General features: G+C 38.8%; 1 protein-coding gene across 1 annotated transcript in view; it reads left to right on the forward strand.

Annotated features, from left to right (window-relative positions):
• The window catches only part of LOC140469291 (uncharacterized), a 78,483-nt gene that overhangs the window by 12,678 nt on the left and 45,629 nt on the right, over positions 1–20,176 (forward strand). Inside the window, exons 3-5 of the mRNA XM_072565646.1 lie at positions 6,165–6,304; positions 15,750–15,913; positions 19,627–19,762. Coding sequence (XP_072421747.1) covers positions 6,165–6,304; positions 15,750–15,913; positions 19,627–19,762 — 440 coding nt within the window. The remainder of the gene's footprint in view (positions 1–6,164; positions 6,305–15,749; positions 15,914–19,626; positions 19,763–20,176) is intronic.

Here is a 20,176-nt window from a genome sequence, read left to right on the forward strand (position 1 = left end):
GCGATCAAAGGTTATTGGGCAAATCTAGGAGAATGGGATTGAGAAACATATCAGCTATGATAGAATGTTGGAGCAGACCTGATGGGCCGAATGACCTAATTCTGCTTGTATATCTTATGGTATTATAAAGTTAGATGTGAGGATCCTTGCCAATGGTTACATAATGTTTAGTGCCATTCCTGACTTGTCAAATCCTGAAGCGGTCCACCTCCAAATAAGCAAGATCTGGAAATATCCAAGTTTGGGCTGAAATGTGTTACGGATGCACAGTACATTATCTGAAATATTTGGGAGCAGCTGGTTTTCAGAATTTTTCGAATTTTGGTGAAATTTTTAACAATCTCATCGGAGGAGCAGACTTACTGCGTAAAACGGGCCTTGAGAGAGAATTTGAGGCCACGCCGCGTCCACATTGCATCTGAGTGACACACATCAAGTGCATGTCAACTTGATTAACTGTTTGCATGCCAAGCAACCTTGTTAATGAGAAAAACACTTCACAAAATACCTTCGGACTTTGACGCTTTTTGGATTTCGGGATTTAACATTTGTGCCATACAAATGCCAGATAGTGACATCTTGAATAAGAAACCATCTAACCACTGTACTTGGATATTTAATGGCATTACTTGATTAACTGTTTGCATGCCAAACAACCTTGTTAATGAGAAAAACACTTCATAAAATACCTTCGGACTGGATCCGCTACCATTAACATCCTCGGGAGTTGCCATTGATTAGAAACTGAACTGAACTTGCTATGTAATACAGTGGCTACAACAGCAAGTCAGAGGCTAGGAATATTGTAGCAAGTAACTTGCTGACTCTCCAAAGTCTGTCCATCTACAAGGCACAAGCCAGGGGAGCAATGAATACACTCACTTGCCTGGGTGAGTAACATGCAAGATGTTTGATCCCATCCAGGAAGAAGCAGCCTGCTTCATTGACACCCCATCCACAGACATTTAGTCACAACTCCACCAACTTTCACTGGCAGCATCGTGTACTATATAAAAGGTGCACTGCAGAAATTCATCAAAAATCTGTCAACAGCTTTTTTCCACATTCATGACCACAGCTATCAAGAAGGACAATAATAGCAGATATATGGGAACCGCAACACTGTTCCTATCCATGCCGTTCACTATCCTGACTTGGAAATATGTCTGTCTTCCTTTATCTTTGTTAGTTCAAAATACTGGAATTCTCTCCCTAATGACATTATGGGCTACAACAGTTCAAGAAGGTAACCACTTTCTCATGGACAAAGTGGGACAGGCAATATGCCCACATCCCATGAGTGAATTTTTAAAAAGCTATTCCATCTGGCAGTCCAGCCTCTTCATTGATTCATTTTCTTCACTTTCCTGAAGTATTCTTAAAAGTTTAATTTTCTTATTTTTCAAATGACTTACTTTGTGGGTGTGGAATTTCTGATTTAACCTAGTGATGAAAGAAATATATTAAATGTCTAAATGAAGGTGTATTGCAACATGGCAGATCACTTGGTGTTCAGATTTTTCTATTGATTACTGTGGTTGGGGCAAGAGTTGGGATGGTTGGAAGTGCTGTTGAAGTCTGAATGACGTACTTCAATTGCTGACTATTTTGAGGTTTGTCTTTGTCATAGAAAACACGAAAACTGACCCTTTGATTCAACCAGTCCATACTGATCATAATCCCAAACTAATGGACAAGCAACTAATGGACATGTAATAGTGTAGCTTAGATGGGCTTCAGATTGGTATGACAGGTCGGCGCAACATCGAAGGCCGAAGGGCCTGTACTGCGCTGTAATGTTCTATGTTCTAAATAGTCCCACCTCTCTGTGCCTGAACCATATCCATCCAGACATTTCATATTCATGTAATTTCACAATACTTAAAAGACATTTGGATCTGTAACCACACTACTACTTCCTCTGGAAGTTCAATCCACACATAAACCAATCTCTATTTAAACAAAAAAGTTAGCCCTCATGTCTTTTTTTTAATCTTTCTCCTCTCACTTTAAAAATATGCAGGGTGTAGGTTTGATATCCAGATGTTTCATTACCTGGCGAGGTAACATCAGTGGCGGCCTCCAAGTGAAGCGAAGCTGTTGTCTCCTGCTTTCTATTTGTTTGTCCTGGGGTTTGTGGTGATGTCATTTCCTGTTCGTTTTCTGAGTGGTTGGATAGATGGTATCTAGATCTGTGTTTGTTTATGGTGTTGTGGTTGGAGTGCATGGCCTCTAGCAATTCTCTGGCATGTCTTTGCTTAGCCTGTCCCAGGATAGATGTGTTGTCCCAGTTGAATTGGTGGTCTTTTTGTGGCTAGCTGGTGTTCGTGTATCCTGGTGGCTAACTTTCTTCCTGTTTGTCCTACGTAGTGTTTGTGGCAGTCCTTGCATGGAATTTTGTAGATCTAGAATTCCTAGAGGCCTGGCATTCCAACCACAACGCCGTAAACAAACACACAGATCTAAATACCATCTATCAACCCCTCAGAAAATGAACAGGAAATGACATCACCACAAACCCCAGAAACCCCATCCAGGACAAACCTGTAAATAGAAAACAGGAGATAACAGCTTCGCTTCACTTGGAGGTCACCACTGATGTTACCTAGCCAGGTAATGGAACGTTTTGATATCAAACCTACAGCTCAGCGAGCAAACCTACACCCTAAACCTCAACCTGAGGTACAAACCTTCACAAACATTGCTTAAAAATATGCTTCCTACTCTTGAAATCCCTCCAACCTCTGGGAAAATACACTTGCCATTCATCTTGTCTATACCCCTGTGGATTTTACAAACCTGTATACGGTCACCCCTCAACCTTCGACACTCCAGTGAAAATAGTCCCAACCTATCCAGGCTTTCCTTGTAACTCAAACCCTCCACTCCCAGCAACAATCTGGTAAATCTTTTCTGAAAGCTCTCCTGTTTAATAACATTCTTCTATAACTAGGCAACCAGAACTTGGCACAATACTCCAAAAGGGGCTTCACCAACATTCTGGCCAACCTCCACATGTTATCCTAATTCCTATTCTCAAAACCCTGAGCACTGAAGGCAAGTGTGCAAAATGCCGCTTTAACCACCCTGTTTACATGCAACGTAGACTTCAAAGATCTATGTACCTGAATCTCTAGGTCTCTGTTCTACAACACTATCCGAAGCCCTACTTTTAGTTGTGTAAGTCCTGCACTTGTTTGTTTTACAAAATGCAATACCACTCATTTATTCAATCTTAATTCCAAAAACCACTCCTCAGCCCATATCTTTTATTTTGCGTGAGATAAAGTTTTGTTCCATGAGGAAACTGGGTGAGGGGGTAATAGAATTTACTATGCAAGTCAGTGTGTTATAATTTCAACTGATGCTATTACTGGATAAGTCAAAGCACAAACTAAATCTGGCTTGATAGGTCATGTTTTACCTTGATTTTAACAATGTCATCTCTGAATAAAGCTTAAGGATAAACTGTTGCAGAGTTGGTTTTTTAACAATAAAACAAGTTTATTAACCAAAAAATGAAGATAAAATAAACCAATCTAGTTACATATAATGCCATATAAACCTGTTAATCACAAAGCTATTCTTTATAGATCTCAAAAGAACTTCTTGAACATTATGTAGACCAAGGACCCTTTCTCTAACATCTGTTCACTCTGTTCACCACCAGTAACTCCCCCAGTGAGTCATGAATCCACTGGGTTTACTTCATTCTGGAACCGAGTGGTAGATCCTCTGAGACTACTCTCAATTTAGGTTTTTTTAGAACAGAAGGAGGAAATGTACATGTTAGGTCATGCTGCAGAGTTGACAGAGCAACTCTTGTATCATGAAGTGGCCTGAGATAATTTCAAAATCTCCCAGACGTGATGAGTCAAAATACATATAAATGTGCCAGCGCTCAAACCTTTCAGCTATGAGACTTCTTGCTCCTTCCACTTCTAGGTGAGTCCTTTTAAAAAAAAATCCAGTTCAGTAGCTTGTACAGAAGTTTTTAGCTAAGAATCTTGCGGAAAGAAATAAAAGCAGAGTCATGTTAACATGAAAAAACAGAACTACCGCAAAGAGTTCTGCAAGTAGACGATGAATCCGGTAGAGGCTGTGCAGTGAATGATGTCCTCATGACTAAACAGGTGTTGGGGTCAAATAGTTGAACCGAAAGCCTTTGTAGCCCAAGTAATTCACCAGAAAAGTATGTCCCAAATATGCTAAATTTTCACCATCATTGTTGAGGCAATGGCCTAATGGTATTGTCGTTAGACTATGAATCCAGCAACTCAGCTAACACTCTGGGTTCAAATCCTACCATGGCAGAAAATGGAATTTAAATTCAGTAAAGAATTTGGAGTTAAGGGTCTAATGACTATGAAGCTATTATTGATTGTTTGAAAAATCCCATCTGGTTCACTAGTGTCCTTTTTCATTGAAAGAAATCTGCCATCCATACCTGGTCTGGTCTGTATGTGACTCCAGATCCACAGCAATGTGGTTGATTCTGAACTGCCCTCTAGGCCATTAGGTTGGGTATTAAATGCTGACCTAGCCAGAGACGCTCACATCTCATGAGTGAATTGAAAAAAAAAATCTCCTTTTTGGAATAAAGGTCTACATTTGGGTAGTAGTTACTTTCAAAAAGCACCTGAAGTCCGTTTTGTTTTTGTTCTAGTAAATAGGTAAGTTGGTTTCATTGGTAAGTACTCCAATAGTTACATAACTTTGTTTGAAAATCAAAAATATGACGTAGCATTATAACAGACATGAAATTTTCTCAGGCAACTATATCTCGTACTGAATTGCTGGAAGTCAGTTTTTTTAATGTTATGAGAGGTTTACCAGTCTCTGATCAGTATATTATTTTGTACATCTTTTGAGCTGAAAATTTATAAAATCTGTAACTGGTTATGGCCTATTCCATTTAAAGTACTTCTAGAAACTTCTCATTTAACACAGCCAGCTCCCTAATGTCTTTTATGGAAGTGAATTTGCAGTTTTAACTGATCAAATCGAACATGTGAATTCAGACCCACAGCAACGTAGTTGATAAATGTCAATAGCCTTTTGAAATGGCCCAGCAAGCTATTCAGTTTAGAGACAAATTGAGAATGCTCAATCAATAATGGCTTTACCAGTGATGACCACATCTCAAGAGCAAATGTGAATTTTTTAAAACTTTGGCTTTTGTAGGTATATTGTGGACAGTATAAAACATTTACTGGGATGGATACCTTTAAAAAGATTTAGTCTTGAAATATGGGTATCGCCAGCAGGTTGGACAGTTATTTCCTATCCCTTAGGGGCTTGGTGAAAGTAGAGAAGAGCTACCTATTGAACAGTAGCCATGGGACATAAGCCATTTGGTCTATCAAGTATGCTTCATGTGAGATTGTAGCTGATTTGAGAATCCTCTTTCTGCTTTTCCTGCCTTATCCGCAAAGCCTTTGATCCATTTGTAGATTTAAAAATCTGTCCCTAACAATACTTTGACAGCCCTCTGCAGGAGAGCGGCATGATGGCTCAGTGGTTAGCACTGCTGCCTCACAGATCCAGGGACTTGGGTTCGATTCCCGTCTTGGGCGACTGTGTCTGAGTTTCCTCCGGGTGCTCCCCCTCATTCCAAAAGATGTGCAGGTCAGGTGAATTGGCCATGCTAAATTGCCCATAGTGTTAGGTGCATTAGTGTAAATGTAGGGAAATGAGTCTCAGTGGGTTACTCTTTGGAGGGTCGGTGTGGACTTGTTGGGTCGAAGGGTCTGTTTTCCCACTGTAGGGAATCTAATCTAATTCTATCGATTCACTACCATTTGAGAAAAGAGATTCCTCCTTCATCTGTATAATATGGACGGCCCCCTTGCTCTGAGATTATGCCGGTGTTCTAGACTCCTCCCGTAAGGGGAAACAATTTCTCTGCATCTACCCTGTCACACTTCCTAGGAATCTTTTATCTTTCAATAAAACTTCCTCTGTTTCTTCTAACCTCAAATATATATATATAAGCCCAACCTACTCAGTCTTTCCTCAGGAAAATCTGATGAAGCTGTTAGGCAGGGACTGCTAAAATCTTGAGCCAGTTAATAATGAAATAATGCTGATTAGGGAAATTGGTACGGTGTTGGAAGGAAACTGTGCTGCAACTAATTGCTGTCAATTTTTCTTTTAATATGCAGATCAATTCTGGAGCAAGAATTTTGGACCAATATTTCTGTATACAGGAAATGAAGGTGATATATGGGACTTTGCCAATAGCTCCAGGTTCATTATTGAATTAGCATCAGAGCAGCAGGCCCTGGTCATCTTTGCTGAGCATGTAAGTATTATCCTTAGTCATTAAAAGTTACTGATTTCAAACTTACTTTGGACTTCGTTTCAGTCTATTAGTTATTAAGTTCAAAAGTTGGATGATGACTAGGTAAGCTTCTGTGAGATAGCTGGAGTTTATTCTGTGAAATAGCTGGAGTTTATCTTGTAACTGTTAAGCTAACTGTTTAACAGACACTTCTACTTTGAATACAACTCATTATATTCTTTGCCCTCGTTTGTTTCAGTTTGATAAATATTGTTGCATTATATGTTGAATGAATTTTATGAGGCCGTGTTGCCAGTGTGTATAGTCTTATAAAGCTGCAGTATGGTTTGCAGAAACTCTACGATCTCTTGCATTTTGTTAAATAAATAACAAAGTTGACCAGAAGTTGAATTTATAAAAAAAAATATTTTATATGGCATGTGGGTGTCAGTAGGTGCGCCAATATTTATTGCCCATTTCCAGTTGTCCTTGAAGATGGTGGTGAATGCTGCCTTGAACTGTTGTAGTCTCTGTGATGTATATCTGAACTTTTGATAGGTCATTTAGCATATTTCTGGAGTTTAGTCCCAATTCATGGGTTATTACAATATTCCTTAAATGCGTAGTTGAAGACTTAAATACTGATTGTGAAGAAAATGGGCTAAAGATTGCATTTTTATTGGTATTGAAATGCAGGTAAATTCATTAAACTGTTTATGGGCACAATGTATCTATTTGGAAAAATGTTTCATGGTTCATAAGCTAAACTATGGGAAAATAAATGTTTTGTCGGAGGTCATGAGGGGTAAATTATCTGTGTCTTTGTACATACATTACAAGAATACTAATGCAACAAGTAAACAGGACGGCAAATAGAATATTGATATTTTGTTGAATGGGGTAATGAGTCTGAGCGGAGCAATCTTGCCACAACCTTTTAGGGCATTGGTGAGACCACCTAGAGAGGTATGCAGAATTTTGGTCTCCTTATTTAAGGCAAAATGTATTGAATCAGAAGCAGTTCAGAAAATATTGCTGAATTAATTCCTGGAATTAGAATGTTGTTTTATGATGAAATGTTGGGCCTATTACTCACTAGAGTTCAAAAGAATAAGAAAGAGTGGAAATGATGACATAGTCATATTGTCACACCGGGACCTGGGTTCAAATCCCACTGGCAACAGTGGAATTTGAATTTTTTAAAAACTAAAATTCCATAAAAGCAATATGTTGTTTGTTGTAAAAATGTATTTGGTTCACTAATGTTCTCGAAGGACAAAAGGTCTACTGGTCTAGTCTGCATGTGAACCCAGACTCATATCAATATGATTGATTTTTCAGTGCCTTTTGAAATAGCCTAACAAGCCACTTAGTTGTACCAAGCAGTCAAAGGATATATTAAGGCCTATGGTTGGGGTCCTAGCACTTCAGCTTCAATGTGACAGTGAGAGAGGAGGCAGCAAGGAGATATGTTGAGGCTCAGGATCAGGGCCCAATACTTCAGCTTCAACGTAGCACCCAGATTTGAAGCATAGTTTACAGCTACAGCTTCAGGGGACCGCTGACTGGGGAAAGAAAAATCAAATTGAGATTAAGGATGTGGTGGGTTGATTAATTTGTGATTTTTTTTTTTAAAAAAGGTTTTTTTTGATTCAGTGAGCAAAATGGGAGTAAATGAGAAACGTGGTCAGTGTAATGAAGTCATATAAGTAAGCAAAGTAGAATAAAGCTAGCACAAGGGAAGTAAGTTTGACACTAAGTAAGTTGAAGACATGGCTTTGCAGTTTGGGTGAATGGAGTGTAATGGCCTGTCATATTTTGAAAATTAAGAACCCTATTGGGCTCTAAGATGACCATTTGTGCAGGAAAGTGCTTCCAGCTGCTTAAACTTGAGCTCTGAGTTTCGGAATTTGAATGATGATTGGCGACATTGTGCCACATTACAAGTTTGAGAGTTACGTGGATAGTATGTTCAGAGAGGTCACACCACAGCTCAAGACCCTGAAGGATGGAAGCAGTATTGGTTAAGGAGTATTTTGCAGTGCTGGAGAAAGGATGTCCCGAGGGCCTAAGCACAATCATTTTGGCTAGAACTGAAAAACAAAAAGGGTATAATTACATTCATAGACCACAGACTAGTGGAAAGGATTTGGAAGAACAAGTCTGCAAGGGAATTAGAGAAATACCAAGATTATAGTTATAGTAGGATATTTCTGTTACTCGTACATAGGCTGGGATATTTGTTGTGTATGGGAGCCCGTTTTCCTGGATTGTGTGCAGGAGAGCTTTGTACAGGAGGATATTTCCAGTCCAACAAGAAAGGCAGTGTTAGTGCAACTAGGAAAATGGTTCTGCTCGAAGAGAATAAAAAGATCGGTGCTAAAGTAAAGGGCAGAAATTCAAGGGTCTTAATCTCTGGATTACTACCTGAGCCGCATTCACATTCTCAAGATGAATAAGATCAGAGCAGTTAATGCTCTAAGACTTGTGTGGGAAAAGTAGGTTCTGCTTTTTGGGGCATTGGGAGGTGAGGTCTGTTGTTGGGACGGTCTATACCTGAACTGGTATTTGTTTGAGCCGTATAACTAGGGAAGTAGAGAGAAATTTGAACTAAGAGTCAAAACATGAGAGAAAGTACTAATGTAGAAGATCAGAATGACAGGAACGAAAAGAGGCAATAAAATGTTTAATGTCTGTCAAGATTAGATGTTCAAAGGAAATAAAAAAATTAAAGACTCAGTATCTGAATGTATGTAGAATTCTCGCCAAACTAAATTAATTGATCGCCTACATTGAAGTGAACAATTATGATCTGATAACAATCCTGGAGATGTGGTTGCAGGATTATGAAACTTGGATTCTAAATATTATTCGGTGTATGTTTTTCATGAAAAATAGCAAATTAAATAGGAGGGTAACAGTCATAATTAAAGAGTTAGAGATGACCTTTGTTCAGGTGATTAGGGTGTAGATAGAAGTTGTTTGGGTGGAGGAAAGGAGTTGGTTTTGGAAGTGACCCAAGCCTGAAGAGTGACCATGATTTGCGACAAAGTATACAAGAATAAATATTGACTGCTAATGATGAAGGGTTAGTAATAATTTAATGTGATTTTCATCTACAGATAAACTGAAAAGATGACAATGGAATAGCCTGTAGTGCTTCATAGAGTGCTTCTGAGGGAGTTTCTTGGTGCAGCAAATTCTGTACCTGACCAAAGAACTAGCTATTACTAAACTTGGTATTGTATAATGTTACAGAATTAATAAATGACCTTAGAGTAAAGGCACCTCTGAGGAGTAACTATCATAAAATGATTAAATTTTACATTCTGCTTCAAAGGGAGAAACATGGGTTGATGACCCCTGGTAAATAGGTTTAAGGAGAATCTGAAGGGATTCTACAAATACGTTAAGGGCAAAAGGGTAACTAGGGAGAGAATAGGGCCCCTTAAAGATCAGCAAGTTTGCCTATGTGTGGAACTGCAGGAGGTGGGAGAGATACTAAACTAGTATTTTGTATTAATGTTTACTGTGGAGAAGGATATGGAAGATATACAACATGGGGCAGTAAATAGCAACATCTTGAAAAATGTCCATATTATAGAGGAGGAGGTGCTAGGCATCCTAAAATGCACAAAGGTGGATAAATCATATTCCCAGCTCTCTTTTCCATCCACCCCCCCCACCCCCCACCCCAAAACCACCTTTTATCTCAGCCTGCTTGGCACACCAGCCTCATTCCTGAAGAAGGGCTTATGCCCGAAACGTCAATTCTCCTGCTTCTCGGATGCTGCCTAGCCTGCTGCACTTTTCCAGCACCAAACGTTTCGACTCTGGTCTCCAGCGTCTGCGGTCCTCACTTTCTCAAAGGTGGATAAATTTCCAGTACCTAATCTGGTGTTCCCTTGAACTCTAGGGAAGTGATTGCTGTGTTCCATGCTGAAATATTTTTATCATGAATAGCCACAGATGAAGTACCAGAAAACTGGATGTTGGCTAACATAGTGCCACCATTTAAGAAAGGTGGTAAGGAAATGCTAGGAACTATAGACTGGTGAGCCTGACATTAGTGGTGGGCGGCTTGTTGGGTGGAGTCTTGAGGGACAAGCTTTACATGCATTTGGAAAAATAAGGACTGTTTAGGGGTCATCAAAATGGCTTTGTGCGTGGGAAATTGTTTCGAAAACATGATTGAGTTTTTTGAAGCAGTCACAAAGAGAATTGATGAGAGCAGAGTGGTGGACTTGATCTAAATGTACTTCAGTAAGGCGTTGGACAAGGTTCCTCGTGCTAGAGTGGTTAGCAAGGTTAGATCACATGGAGCAGAGATGGAACTAGGTATTTGGATACATAATTGGCTCGAAGGTAGAAGACAGGATGGTGGTGGAGGATTGCTTTTCAGACTGGACGCCTGTCACCAGAGATGTGCCACAAGGATTGGTGTTGGGTCCACTGCTTTTCGTCAGTTATATAAATGAGTTGGATATGAACATACTTATGGTTAATAAGTTTGCAGATGACTTCAAAATTTGAAATGAAGTGGAGGCTGAGTAGACTGGGGCTATTTTCCCAGGAGTGTTGGATGCTGAGGGGTGACCTCATAGAGATTATAAAATCATGAGGGACATGGGAAGGGTAAATAGACAAAGTCTTTTCCCTGGGGTGGGAAAGTCCAAAACTAGAGGGCATAGCTTTAAAGTGAGAAGGGAAACATTTAAAAGGGACCTAAGCGGTAAATATTTTCAGGCAAAGAGCTGCCAGAAGAAGTGGCGTCTGGATGGGTACATGAATAGGAAGGGTTTAGAGGGATATGGGCGAAATGCTGGCAAATGGGACTAGATTTATATAGGTTATCTGGTTGGCATGAATGAGTTGGACTGAAGGGTCTATTTCTGTTATATGTTTGTGACTCTATTTAAACTTAAAAATGAGTAGTCACATGGGCATGAAATCTGAGTTAGCAGAAGTGAACTGAGATATTAGACTAGGAGATAGATCAGTAGAGAAATAGTGCCAAACTTTTAAGGAATATTTCAGACTATTTAGAATAAGTGTATTTCTAAGTATAAAAAGATTTTAAGGGAAAGATGCAATATCTGTAATTAACAAAAGAATTTTACGAGTATCAAATTTTGGAGAAAAACATCATTGTGCAAAGATGATTGGCAGGTCAGTTTGAATGGTCAGAATAGAAAGAATGACTAAAATCTTAATTGGGGCAAATAAATTGTAGCACGAGAGGAAACTAGCTGGGAATGGCAAGCAGCATGACACTCGTTTTGAATCGAAAGTATAAAAGTACAAGTAAGTGTTAGTCCACTAAAGAGTTAGAATTGGCGGGACGTAAGGTTAACAGTAGATAGTAAAGAAATGATAGATGTCATGAAACGCCTTCACTGTAAAGGATACAAAAACATACCAGTAATACAGTCATACAGCATGGAGGTACACCCTTTGTTCTGACCATAATTCCAAACTAAACTAGTCCATTTGGACCATATCCTTCCAAACGTTTTTGATTCATATCTGTAAATGAGGAAGGAACAGAGGAACTTAGTGAAACTATAATCCCTGGGCAAGTGATACTGGGTTGATAAGTCTCCTTGCATCAAAAACATATCATTTTACCCATTATGCTTGTGTAATCAATAGTAATGTGTAAATATTAGGAACAGGAATAAGCCACTTGGCCCTTGGAACCTGCTCTGCCATTCAATATGATCATGGCTGTTCATCCTACTCAAAAAAAAAACCTGTTCCCACTTTTGCCCCATTCTCTTCAATCCCTTTAATCCTAAGCACTATATTTAGCTCCTTGAAATGATTTGATTTTGCCTCAATTGTGGCAGAGAATTCTATAAGCTCTCAATTCTCTTGGTGAAGAAATTTCTCCTCCTCTTAGTCCTAAATAGTCTTTCCTGTACCCTTAGATTATGACTCATTTCTGAATTCCCTGGTCATTGGGAGCAACTTTCCTGCACTTAGCTTGTTAACTCTTTTTTTAGAATTTTATAGGTTTCTATGAGATTCACCCCTCACCCCATCATTGTTCTAAACTCTAGTGAATATAATCTTGACTAGTTTGGTCTCCATTCAGACATCAGTCCTGCCATTCCAGAAATCAGTTTGGTAAACCTTTGTTGAACTCCCTCCGTAGCTAGAACATCCTCAGAAAAGGAGAGCAAAACTGCATACAATACTCAAGGTGTGGTCTCAAAAAGGCTGTACATTTGCAGCAAAATATCCATGTTTCAGTATTCACATGTTCTCGCTGCAAATATCAACTTACCAATTGCCTTCTTTACACCAACTGCTATATTTGCATGCTTACTTTCAGAGACTGATGTTAAGGGCACCCAGGTTTTGTTATAGCTCTTTCTCAATCTATTGCCATTCAGATAATCCACCTCCTGTTCTTTACGAAGCGGGTAACCTCGCATTTATCCACATTGTACTCCCATCTGCCGTGTATTTGCTCATTCACTCAATGTATCAAAATCACACTGCAGCATTTGTGCATCCTTCTCAGAGTTCACCCTCCCACCCAACTTTGTGTTGTTTGCAAACTTGAAGATATGTGTCACCTAAAATTCATTAATATATATGAGTAGACCATAGGCTCGTGTCCTGCTCTGATCCTATCAAGTCTGTTCCACCATTCATTGAGATCATGACTGATCTGATAATCCTTAACTCCATTTTCCAGCTGGAAGACAGCCGATTATGATTACTAAAGATGTTTTGCAAACCAGGTAGGTTGGAATAACAACCGCCAATATTTTATACTCACCATTGTTGAGCAACACTTTGCATGCCAGTGATGAAAATGAGGCAAATTAATTGACTTCAAACCACCCCAGGTGCCATCCTGGGATTTGAATCCATTTCCACAGAACATTAACCTAATTTTCTGGATTATGAAAGCTGGTGTCCAAGCACCGATTCCTACCGTACCCCACTGATCACTGGCTGCCACTCAGAAAATAACCCATTTATTTATACTCTTTACTTCCTGTCTGCTAGCCACTTCTCTATCCGTGTCAGTACACTATCTCCAATCGCATGTGCTTTAATTTTATATGTGGATCCTTATCAAATGCTTTCAGAACTTCCAAGTAAACCACACCTCCTGATTTCCACCAATTTAACTCTATCAGTTAGATCCTTGAAAAATTCCAGTCAATTTGTCGAGCATGATTTCCCTTCTGTAAATCCATGTTGATTCTGTCCATTCCTGGGATTGTTTTCCAAATGCTCCGCAATTAAGTCTTTTCTAATAGACTCTGGTATTTTCCCTTCTGTTGACATCAGGTTGCCTGGTCTGTGATTCCCTGATTTCTCTCTCTTTTCTTAAATAGAGAGGTTATATTAGCTACCCTTCACCCCATTAGTAACTGTTCCAGACTCGATAGGATCTTGAAAGTATTCTGGATTGTAGATTTTTAGGCCCCAAGGATTTTGTCAGCCTTTAATTCAATCAATTTCTGAAACAGTATTTCATTACTAATATTGATATCTTTCTGTTCCCTCCCTTACTAGGCCTTGTGTTCCTAAACATTATTGTTTGTATGAAGGCAAATGAAATATATGTATTTAATTGGTCTGCCACCTGTTTCTTCCCCACTATAACTTGTCCTGTTTCTGAATAGAGAATGCCTACATTTGTACTCACCAACATTTTTTTTTCTTCGAATACTAACCAGCTTTTACTGTAAGCTTCGCCCTGTACTCTATTATCCCTCTCTTAATCAATGCCTTTGTCTTGCCTTGCTGAACTCTCAACAGCTCCCAATCCTCAGATCGGTCCAATCTATATGCCCCTTCCTTGGATGTAAATGTTATACCTAATTTCCCTTGTTAGCCACACAGGACAATAGTATAGCGAGAAGAGGTATATTTTGTTCTGTTTTTGTTTTGAAGTCTGCTGTACCAAGCTGTTTTTTGAAAGTCCATAAAATAAACAGCTTATGAGATCTTGAAATTTTGTTTTTGGACGTTCGAACAATAGAAGTAGTGTAAATGGGTATGGCAAACTCCCCCAGAGCAAGGATTTTGAATTTTAGCCTTTCAGTAGCAGCTGCTGGGGTCTTGAAGCTGGATGTGGAAACTGTTTTTTCTCTTTCAGTTACAGCTAAAAGCTGTGAATTCTCCCCCTGGTGTTGGAGCTGCATGTGAGACAATGATTTTCTGAATTTGACTTTGTCAAGGATGTATTTATTAGATGTTACTATATTGCAACAATTACTGTTCAGCGGTAAAATAAATTATTATTCTGTTAAATTTTCCAACAGAGTTAAGTTTTTCCAATTTTGAATTTTAACTGTACTGTATGAATAAAGTATGTTTTCTTCAAACCTGGTAGTTTGACCAGTCAAATTGCATCTGGAATGTGACACCTAGTCAGTCAGGGTCTAGACTATCTGAATGTATTTTGAGGGGTTTGATCTGGTCCATACCACACAGTCTGATCACCTTTCCCATTTTACCTTTGTACCAAACAGGAATGAGCAATATTTCAATTCCTTCATGCACTCTTTAAACCTTTGCCATTGCCTTTCCACCATTATCCCTTTAGCGCTGCCCAGTTTATCATTATCAGCTCATTCCTCATAGTTTCCTCTAATTAGACTGAAGACACAAGGGGACTTGTTCATTGGGATTTCCAGTTATTCTTTTCTCATTGCACAGTGCCTGGTCTGAGATGATCTGTGTCGAGTTAATTTCTCAACCTTTTTGATCCAGAAACTATCTCATGCATACTCCAGGAATTTCTTCTCTACAATATCATTACTGGTTTGATTTTCTCAATCTATTTACAGATTAAAGTCACTTACAATTACAGCTGTACTCTTATTACTTGTAGCTCTGATTTCACATTTAATGCTGTTCCCAGCATAACCACTGCAATTTGGGGGTCTGTAAACCCCCATTATTGTTTTCTATCCCTTTGTATTTCTAAACACTACCCATACAGAATTTCACTTCACTGGAGCTAATATCTTTCTTTACTTTTTTGTTAATGTTTCTCTTTAGTAATGCTACCCACCTCATTTTCCTCCTTTGCCAATCTTTCTTGAAAATCGGATATCCCTGGATATTTTCCCATTCCTGGTCACTCTGCAGCCAGAGTTACATTTGTTTAAATAAAACAAATCCTGCAGATGCTGGAAACCTCATACAGCAAATTATGTTTTTGTTTAACCTCCTATTTAGAGAGAAAGCAAAGTTAACATTAAATCGACTGACCCTTCAGAACACAGATCTTTCTGATTCTTCCAGACCTCCTGAGTTTTTCCAGCAATTTCTGTTTTTGTTACATTTTATTAAATAAGTGTTAATTATTTTAAAACCTCTTAGTCCCTGTTTATTTTTAATCTTGGTGTGGTGTAATTTAGTTTTAAGCAATTAATATTAAATGCTTAATTGTTTGTAAACAAAACAAGCATTTTCTATTTTAATTTTTCAGCGATATTATGGAAAATCCCTTCCTTTTGGCAAAAAATCTTATGAAAGATCAAACATGGAGTTTTTGACAGTGGAACAAGCTTTAGCAGATTATGTGGTTCTTGTTACAAAGCTGAAAAGTGATCTTGATGCCAAAAGTTGTGCGGTGATTGCATTTGGTGGCAGGTAAATATGTATTTAATAGAAAAATATGTTTAAGTTTAAAGCTCTGCTGTCATAACCAAAAACTTCAATTTTTCTTTATTCACTTCCAAAAAACTACTTTCAACTAATGATCGAGATTAAGTGCTCATTTACCCCCGTAGAAAAATTGGCTCTTTGTGTACATTTTGCCACATTTTGATATGCCATATCAATCCTGCATTACTTGAATTCTGATAAAATTTGCAGTGGAAGGCACGTAGCAATATTTTGGGTTTTGTATATAAAATTTAGGATTTCCAAGGTACAGTTGATGATCTGTTTCAAAAGTAGCCACTTGCTGGTAATGCTGTTTGGATACCAGTGGAATGTTTTGGTAAGTCATATTTTGCTTTGTACACATTATTTATGTGATTTTTATCTTTACCTTTTCAAAGCAAGCAAACAAACTATGCTGGCCTTGTGAACGAATTAACTGCGTTAACAATATTCTGTGTAGCATTTCAGAGACGTTGAAGAAATCATTTAGGACTGCTCAAGCTAAGTATACCTTTATGTTCCAGCCACAATTTGGAGTTATTACTGTTGCATGCTGCACAACTTTAGGGTGGGGTACAGTAGAATGATCAGCTGTCCCAGTGGGCATAGGAAGAAAAGAAGATAGCGATATGAGAGAGTTTTGTTGCATGAGTAGGGAGAGTACAGAACAACGTAATATGAAAATTCCATCTAGTAATGGATAAATGATCCCACTGATCAGCTGGTGCTGGTCATATAGCTTCCCCTGAACATTCTCTGAATTCCCTCTAATTGATTGCTCATTCTCAAGATTTTTAAGGATCTTAGCTAGGGTGACAGGATATGCAGACACTCGAGAGGAAAGCTGCCTCATCAGATTCATCTACCATGTCACTGCTCAGCAGTCAAAGTAAGAACAGCACCAACCAGTGTTTGTGCTGTAGGTAAAACCTGCTGTCGTGATGCTTTCCAAGTAGTTTCTCAGTTTTTTCAATCAAGTAATTTGGTGACTTAGGCTTTAACTGTCTTAGGCTACAGTAGCATTTGAACCACATAATCTTCTAAGGCATTATATTCCTGGCCTAATAATCCAAGCATTTAGCTTCAAAACCCATCACTACTGTTGCAAAACTTGAATCCATTAATTTAATACATTTGGAATAAGAAAATATCAAAAATGGTTATCATAATATTACCAGGTGGTTCACCGGAGTGCTTTAGAGAAGAAAATGTGCCAGTCCAAGGTGTCTCTGAATCCAGACCTACAGCAATGTTGTTGACTCTTAACTGCTGTCTGAAATGGTTTGCAAGTCTCTCAGTTTAATGAAACATCTGCAAAACTTGTATTAAAAAGCTGTGCTTTTCCAGTGCCACAGTTATTGACTCTGATCTCTAGCAACTCTGTATACTACCTTTTAGCATCAAAGGATTATTATGAAAAGTATTTGATGACAAGCCACACAAAGATTGAGGCCAACCTTGGTCACAGGGCTAAATATTAAGAAGCACCCAAAAGAAGAAAATAGTTGGCAAGATAGAAATTTATGAAAAGCTTTCAGACCCTTCGTGTCCTCACAGCTGAATGTATAGCCCACAGTGATGGAGCAGCTAAAGTTGAGATGCAGAACATAAAACAGTTATTGGTTTGTAGATACATCGGAGGATTATATTGGCTGTAGGACCCGGAGAGAGAGAAACCATGAAGGGATTTGAAGACAAGGTTAAGAAGTTTCAAATCAATGTGAAAATCAGTTTTGGTTAGTGAGCAGAAGGGTGGTGTGTGAACAGGGGATAGCATTTGGATGACCAGGTTTACAAAGCCTGGAATGTGATAAGTTGGTAATGAGTTTGGTAGTAAGAATTTCAATGTTCCTGAGTAAGAACATGTTTTGTTGAGACTTTGCTGTACTCTCATTGACCTAATTCGCTAGAAATACCAAGATGAAGGGGAAACTATATTTTTTTCATTTCCAGAGCAAGATGAAAAGCTGTGACAAATCCTTTTTTTTAAGCGTTACTTTGTTGAAATTGTTGAGTCTCAACTTACTAGTAATGAATAAATATTTCAGCAGCCAATGAAATGACGCTATGGAGTCAGGGCTTGGTATAGACTTAAACATTGGTGACCTTCGTGTTGATGCTCAAGTTGTTAAAGGCTTATCTTCAAATATGACACCATGTTTCCACACAGTATTGATATACCAGAGTGTTGCCGGGGAGAAGGATGGCTTGGGTATGGGGTTTGTGGCAGAAGCTTGTGGCTTCAGATCTTTCCAATATTTAGCTGGAGGAAATTTCTACATGTCTATTATGGAAGGTAGGGTCAGCAGTCTAACAATTTAAGAGTCAAGGAGGGGTTGAGGAAGATGGTATTATCATAGGAAATGTAAAGGGTGCAGTATGTGCTGTGGCTTTGACCCTTCAATGTCCATCACATAAAAGTGGCTCACTGCTACCGATTGAGCTGGCTGAATCCTGAAGATCTTCCTGACCAGACTGATCGTGTGGCAGGTGATGAAACAATAACTTGAAGAAAATTTACTTGATTCATCTTCATCAATCTATTGGAGATGCATCCAACCGTGCCAATGTTAGTTAGGAGTGAATATCCCACAGGTTTTGTGGAGACACTGAGGACAGCCTCCATCATGTACAGCTTTGTGCTGAATGGGTTCGACCCAGGAGAGATCAAGCGGCTCAATATGAAGCACATAAAAAGAATCAGCACGAAGTATTATAATTCACAATCTACAAGTTCGTGGCCTGAATATCCCTATTCTCTGTTCAAACCATACAACTATTGAGGAATGTTAAATAGCATGTCAGGAGTAGTGAAAGTACTTAAAAGTGCGGTTTCATTGAAGTTAGAGCACAAAAGTGCATGCATGTCAACAAATGACAGCATTATAGAGAAGATACTATACTTCCTGTTCAGCTTCGTCTCGCAAATTTCCATAAATCCACTTGGTCCGAATGCTTTCTGCATGCTCTTTTCACGGGCATTCTATGTGAGAGATGGAAGTCTAGGTCATGTTGCGGCTGTATGGGGCAGTTGGAATATTGCTTGCAATTCTGGTCTCCTTCCTATAGGAAAGATTTACAAGGATGTTGCCAGGATTGGAGGATCTGAGCTACAGGGAGAGGCTGAACAGGCTGGGGCTGTTTTCCCTGGAGCATTGGAGGCTCAGGGGTGACCTTTATAGAGCTTTACAAAATTATGAGGGACATGGATAGGATAAATAGGCAAAGTCTTTTCCCTGGGGTCGGGGAGTCCAGAACTAGAGGGCATAGGTTTAGCGTGAGAGGGGGAAAGATATAAAAGAGAACTAAGGGGCAACTTTTTCACACAAAGGGTGGTATGTGTATGGAATGAGCTGCCAAAGGATGTGGTGGAGGCTGGTACAATTGCAACATTTAAGAGGCATTTGGATGGGTATATGAATAGGAAGGGTTTGGAGGGATATGGGCTGGGTGCTGGCAGGTGGGACTAGATTTGGTTGGGATGTCTGGTCGGCATGAACAGGTTGGACCGAAGGGTCTGTTTCCATGCTGTACATCTGACTCTTAAGTGGTTTTGGAGTTTTATCTGCTGTTTACACCGCAAAAAGAAATTGTCTTCACTATGCAATGTTGAAATTTTCCACCTTGATGAATTAAAAAGAATCACTAACATTCCAAAAAATGCAATTCTGATATCCTGTTCAAATTATCTTTCACAGTTATGGAGGAATGTTAAGTGCGTACATGAGAATTAAATATCCAAATGTAGTGGATGGCGCTCTAGCATCAAGTGCACCTGTGGTATCCACAGCTAATCTTGGGGATAGTCGGCAATTCTTTCATGATGTAACTAAAGTGAGTATGAACATGTTTGTAAGTGTCTACATTCATCTGTTTCTTTTTGTTCCATCCTTTTTTATATTTTCTAGTTACTCGAGAAATCTAGCTACTTCAAAAGCGTATTTTTGAAGGCAGTTCATTCCTTCATTTAATTGATTCATATAGTTTTTATTTTAACTTTTTTATGCTTCTTATAATATGATGAAATTGGTCATTACAATTTGGTCGCCTTGAAGCTAAGCAGAGCCCTCTGCTGGGTATTTGTTTTCAATTTGGAAGGACATCATTTTTTTTGCCATCAAATAGCAATAATCATGATTACACAATTGTCTTTGAATGTTTTTGATATTCCAGGACTTTTTAAAGTTTTGTGGTGGAGTTAAGTGTTTTGAATGTTGTTATCATTGGAAAATTAAGGGTAAGAATTAA

Source organism: Chiloscyllium punctatum, chromosome 49 (assembly GCF_047496795.1).
Source record: "Chiloscyllium punctatum isolate Juve2018m chromosome 49, sChiPun1.3, whole genome shotgun sequence".
Classification (NCBI taxonomy): domain Eukaryota; kingdom Metazoa; phylum Chordata; class Chondrichthyes; order Orectolobiformes; family Hemiscylliidae; genus Chiloscyllium; species Chiloscyllium punctatum.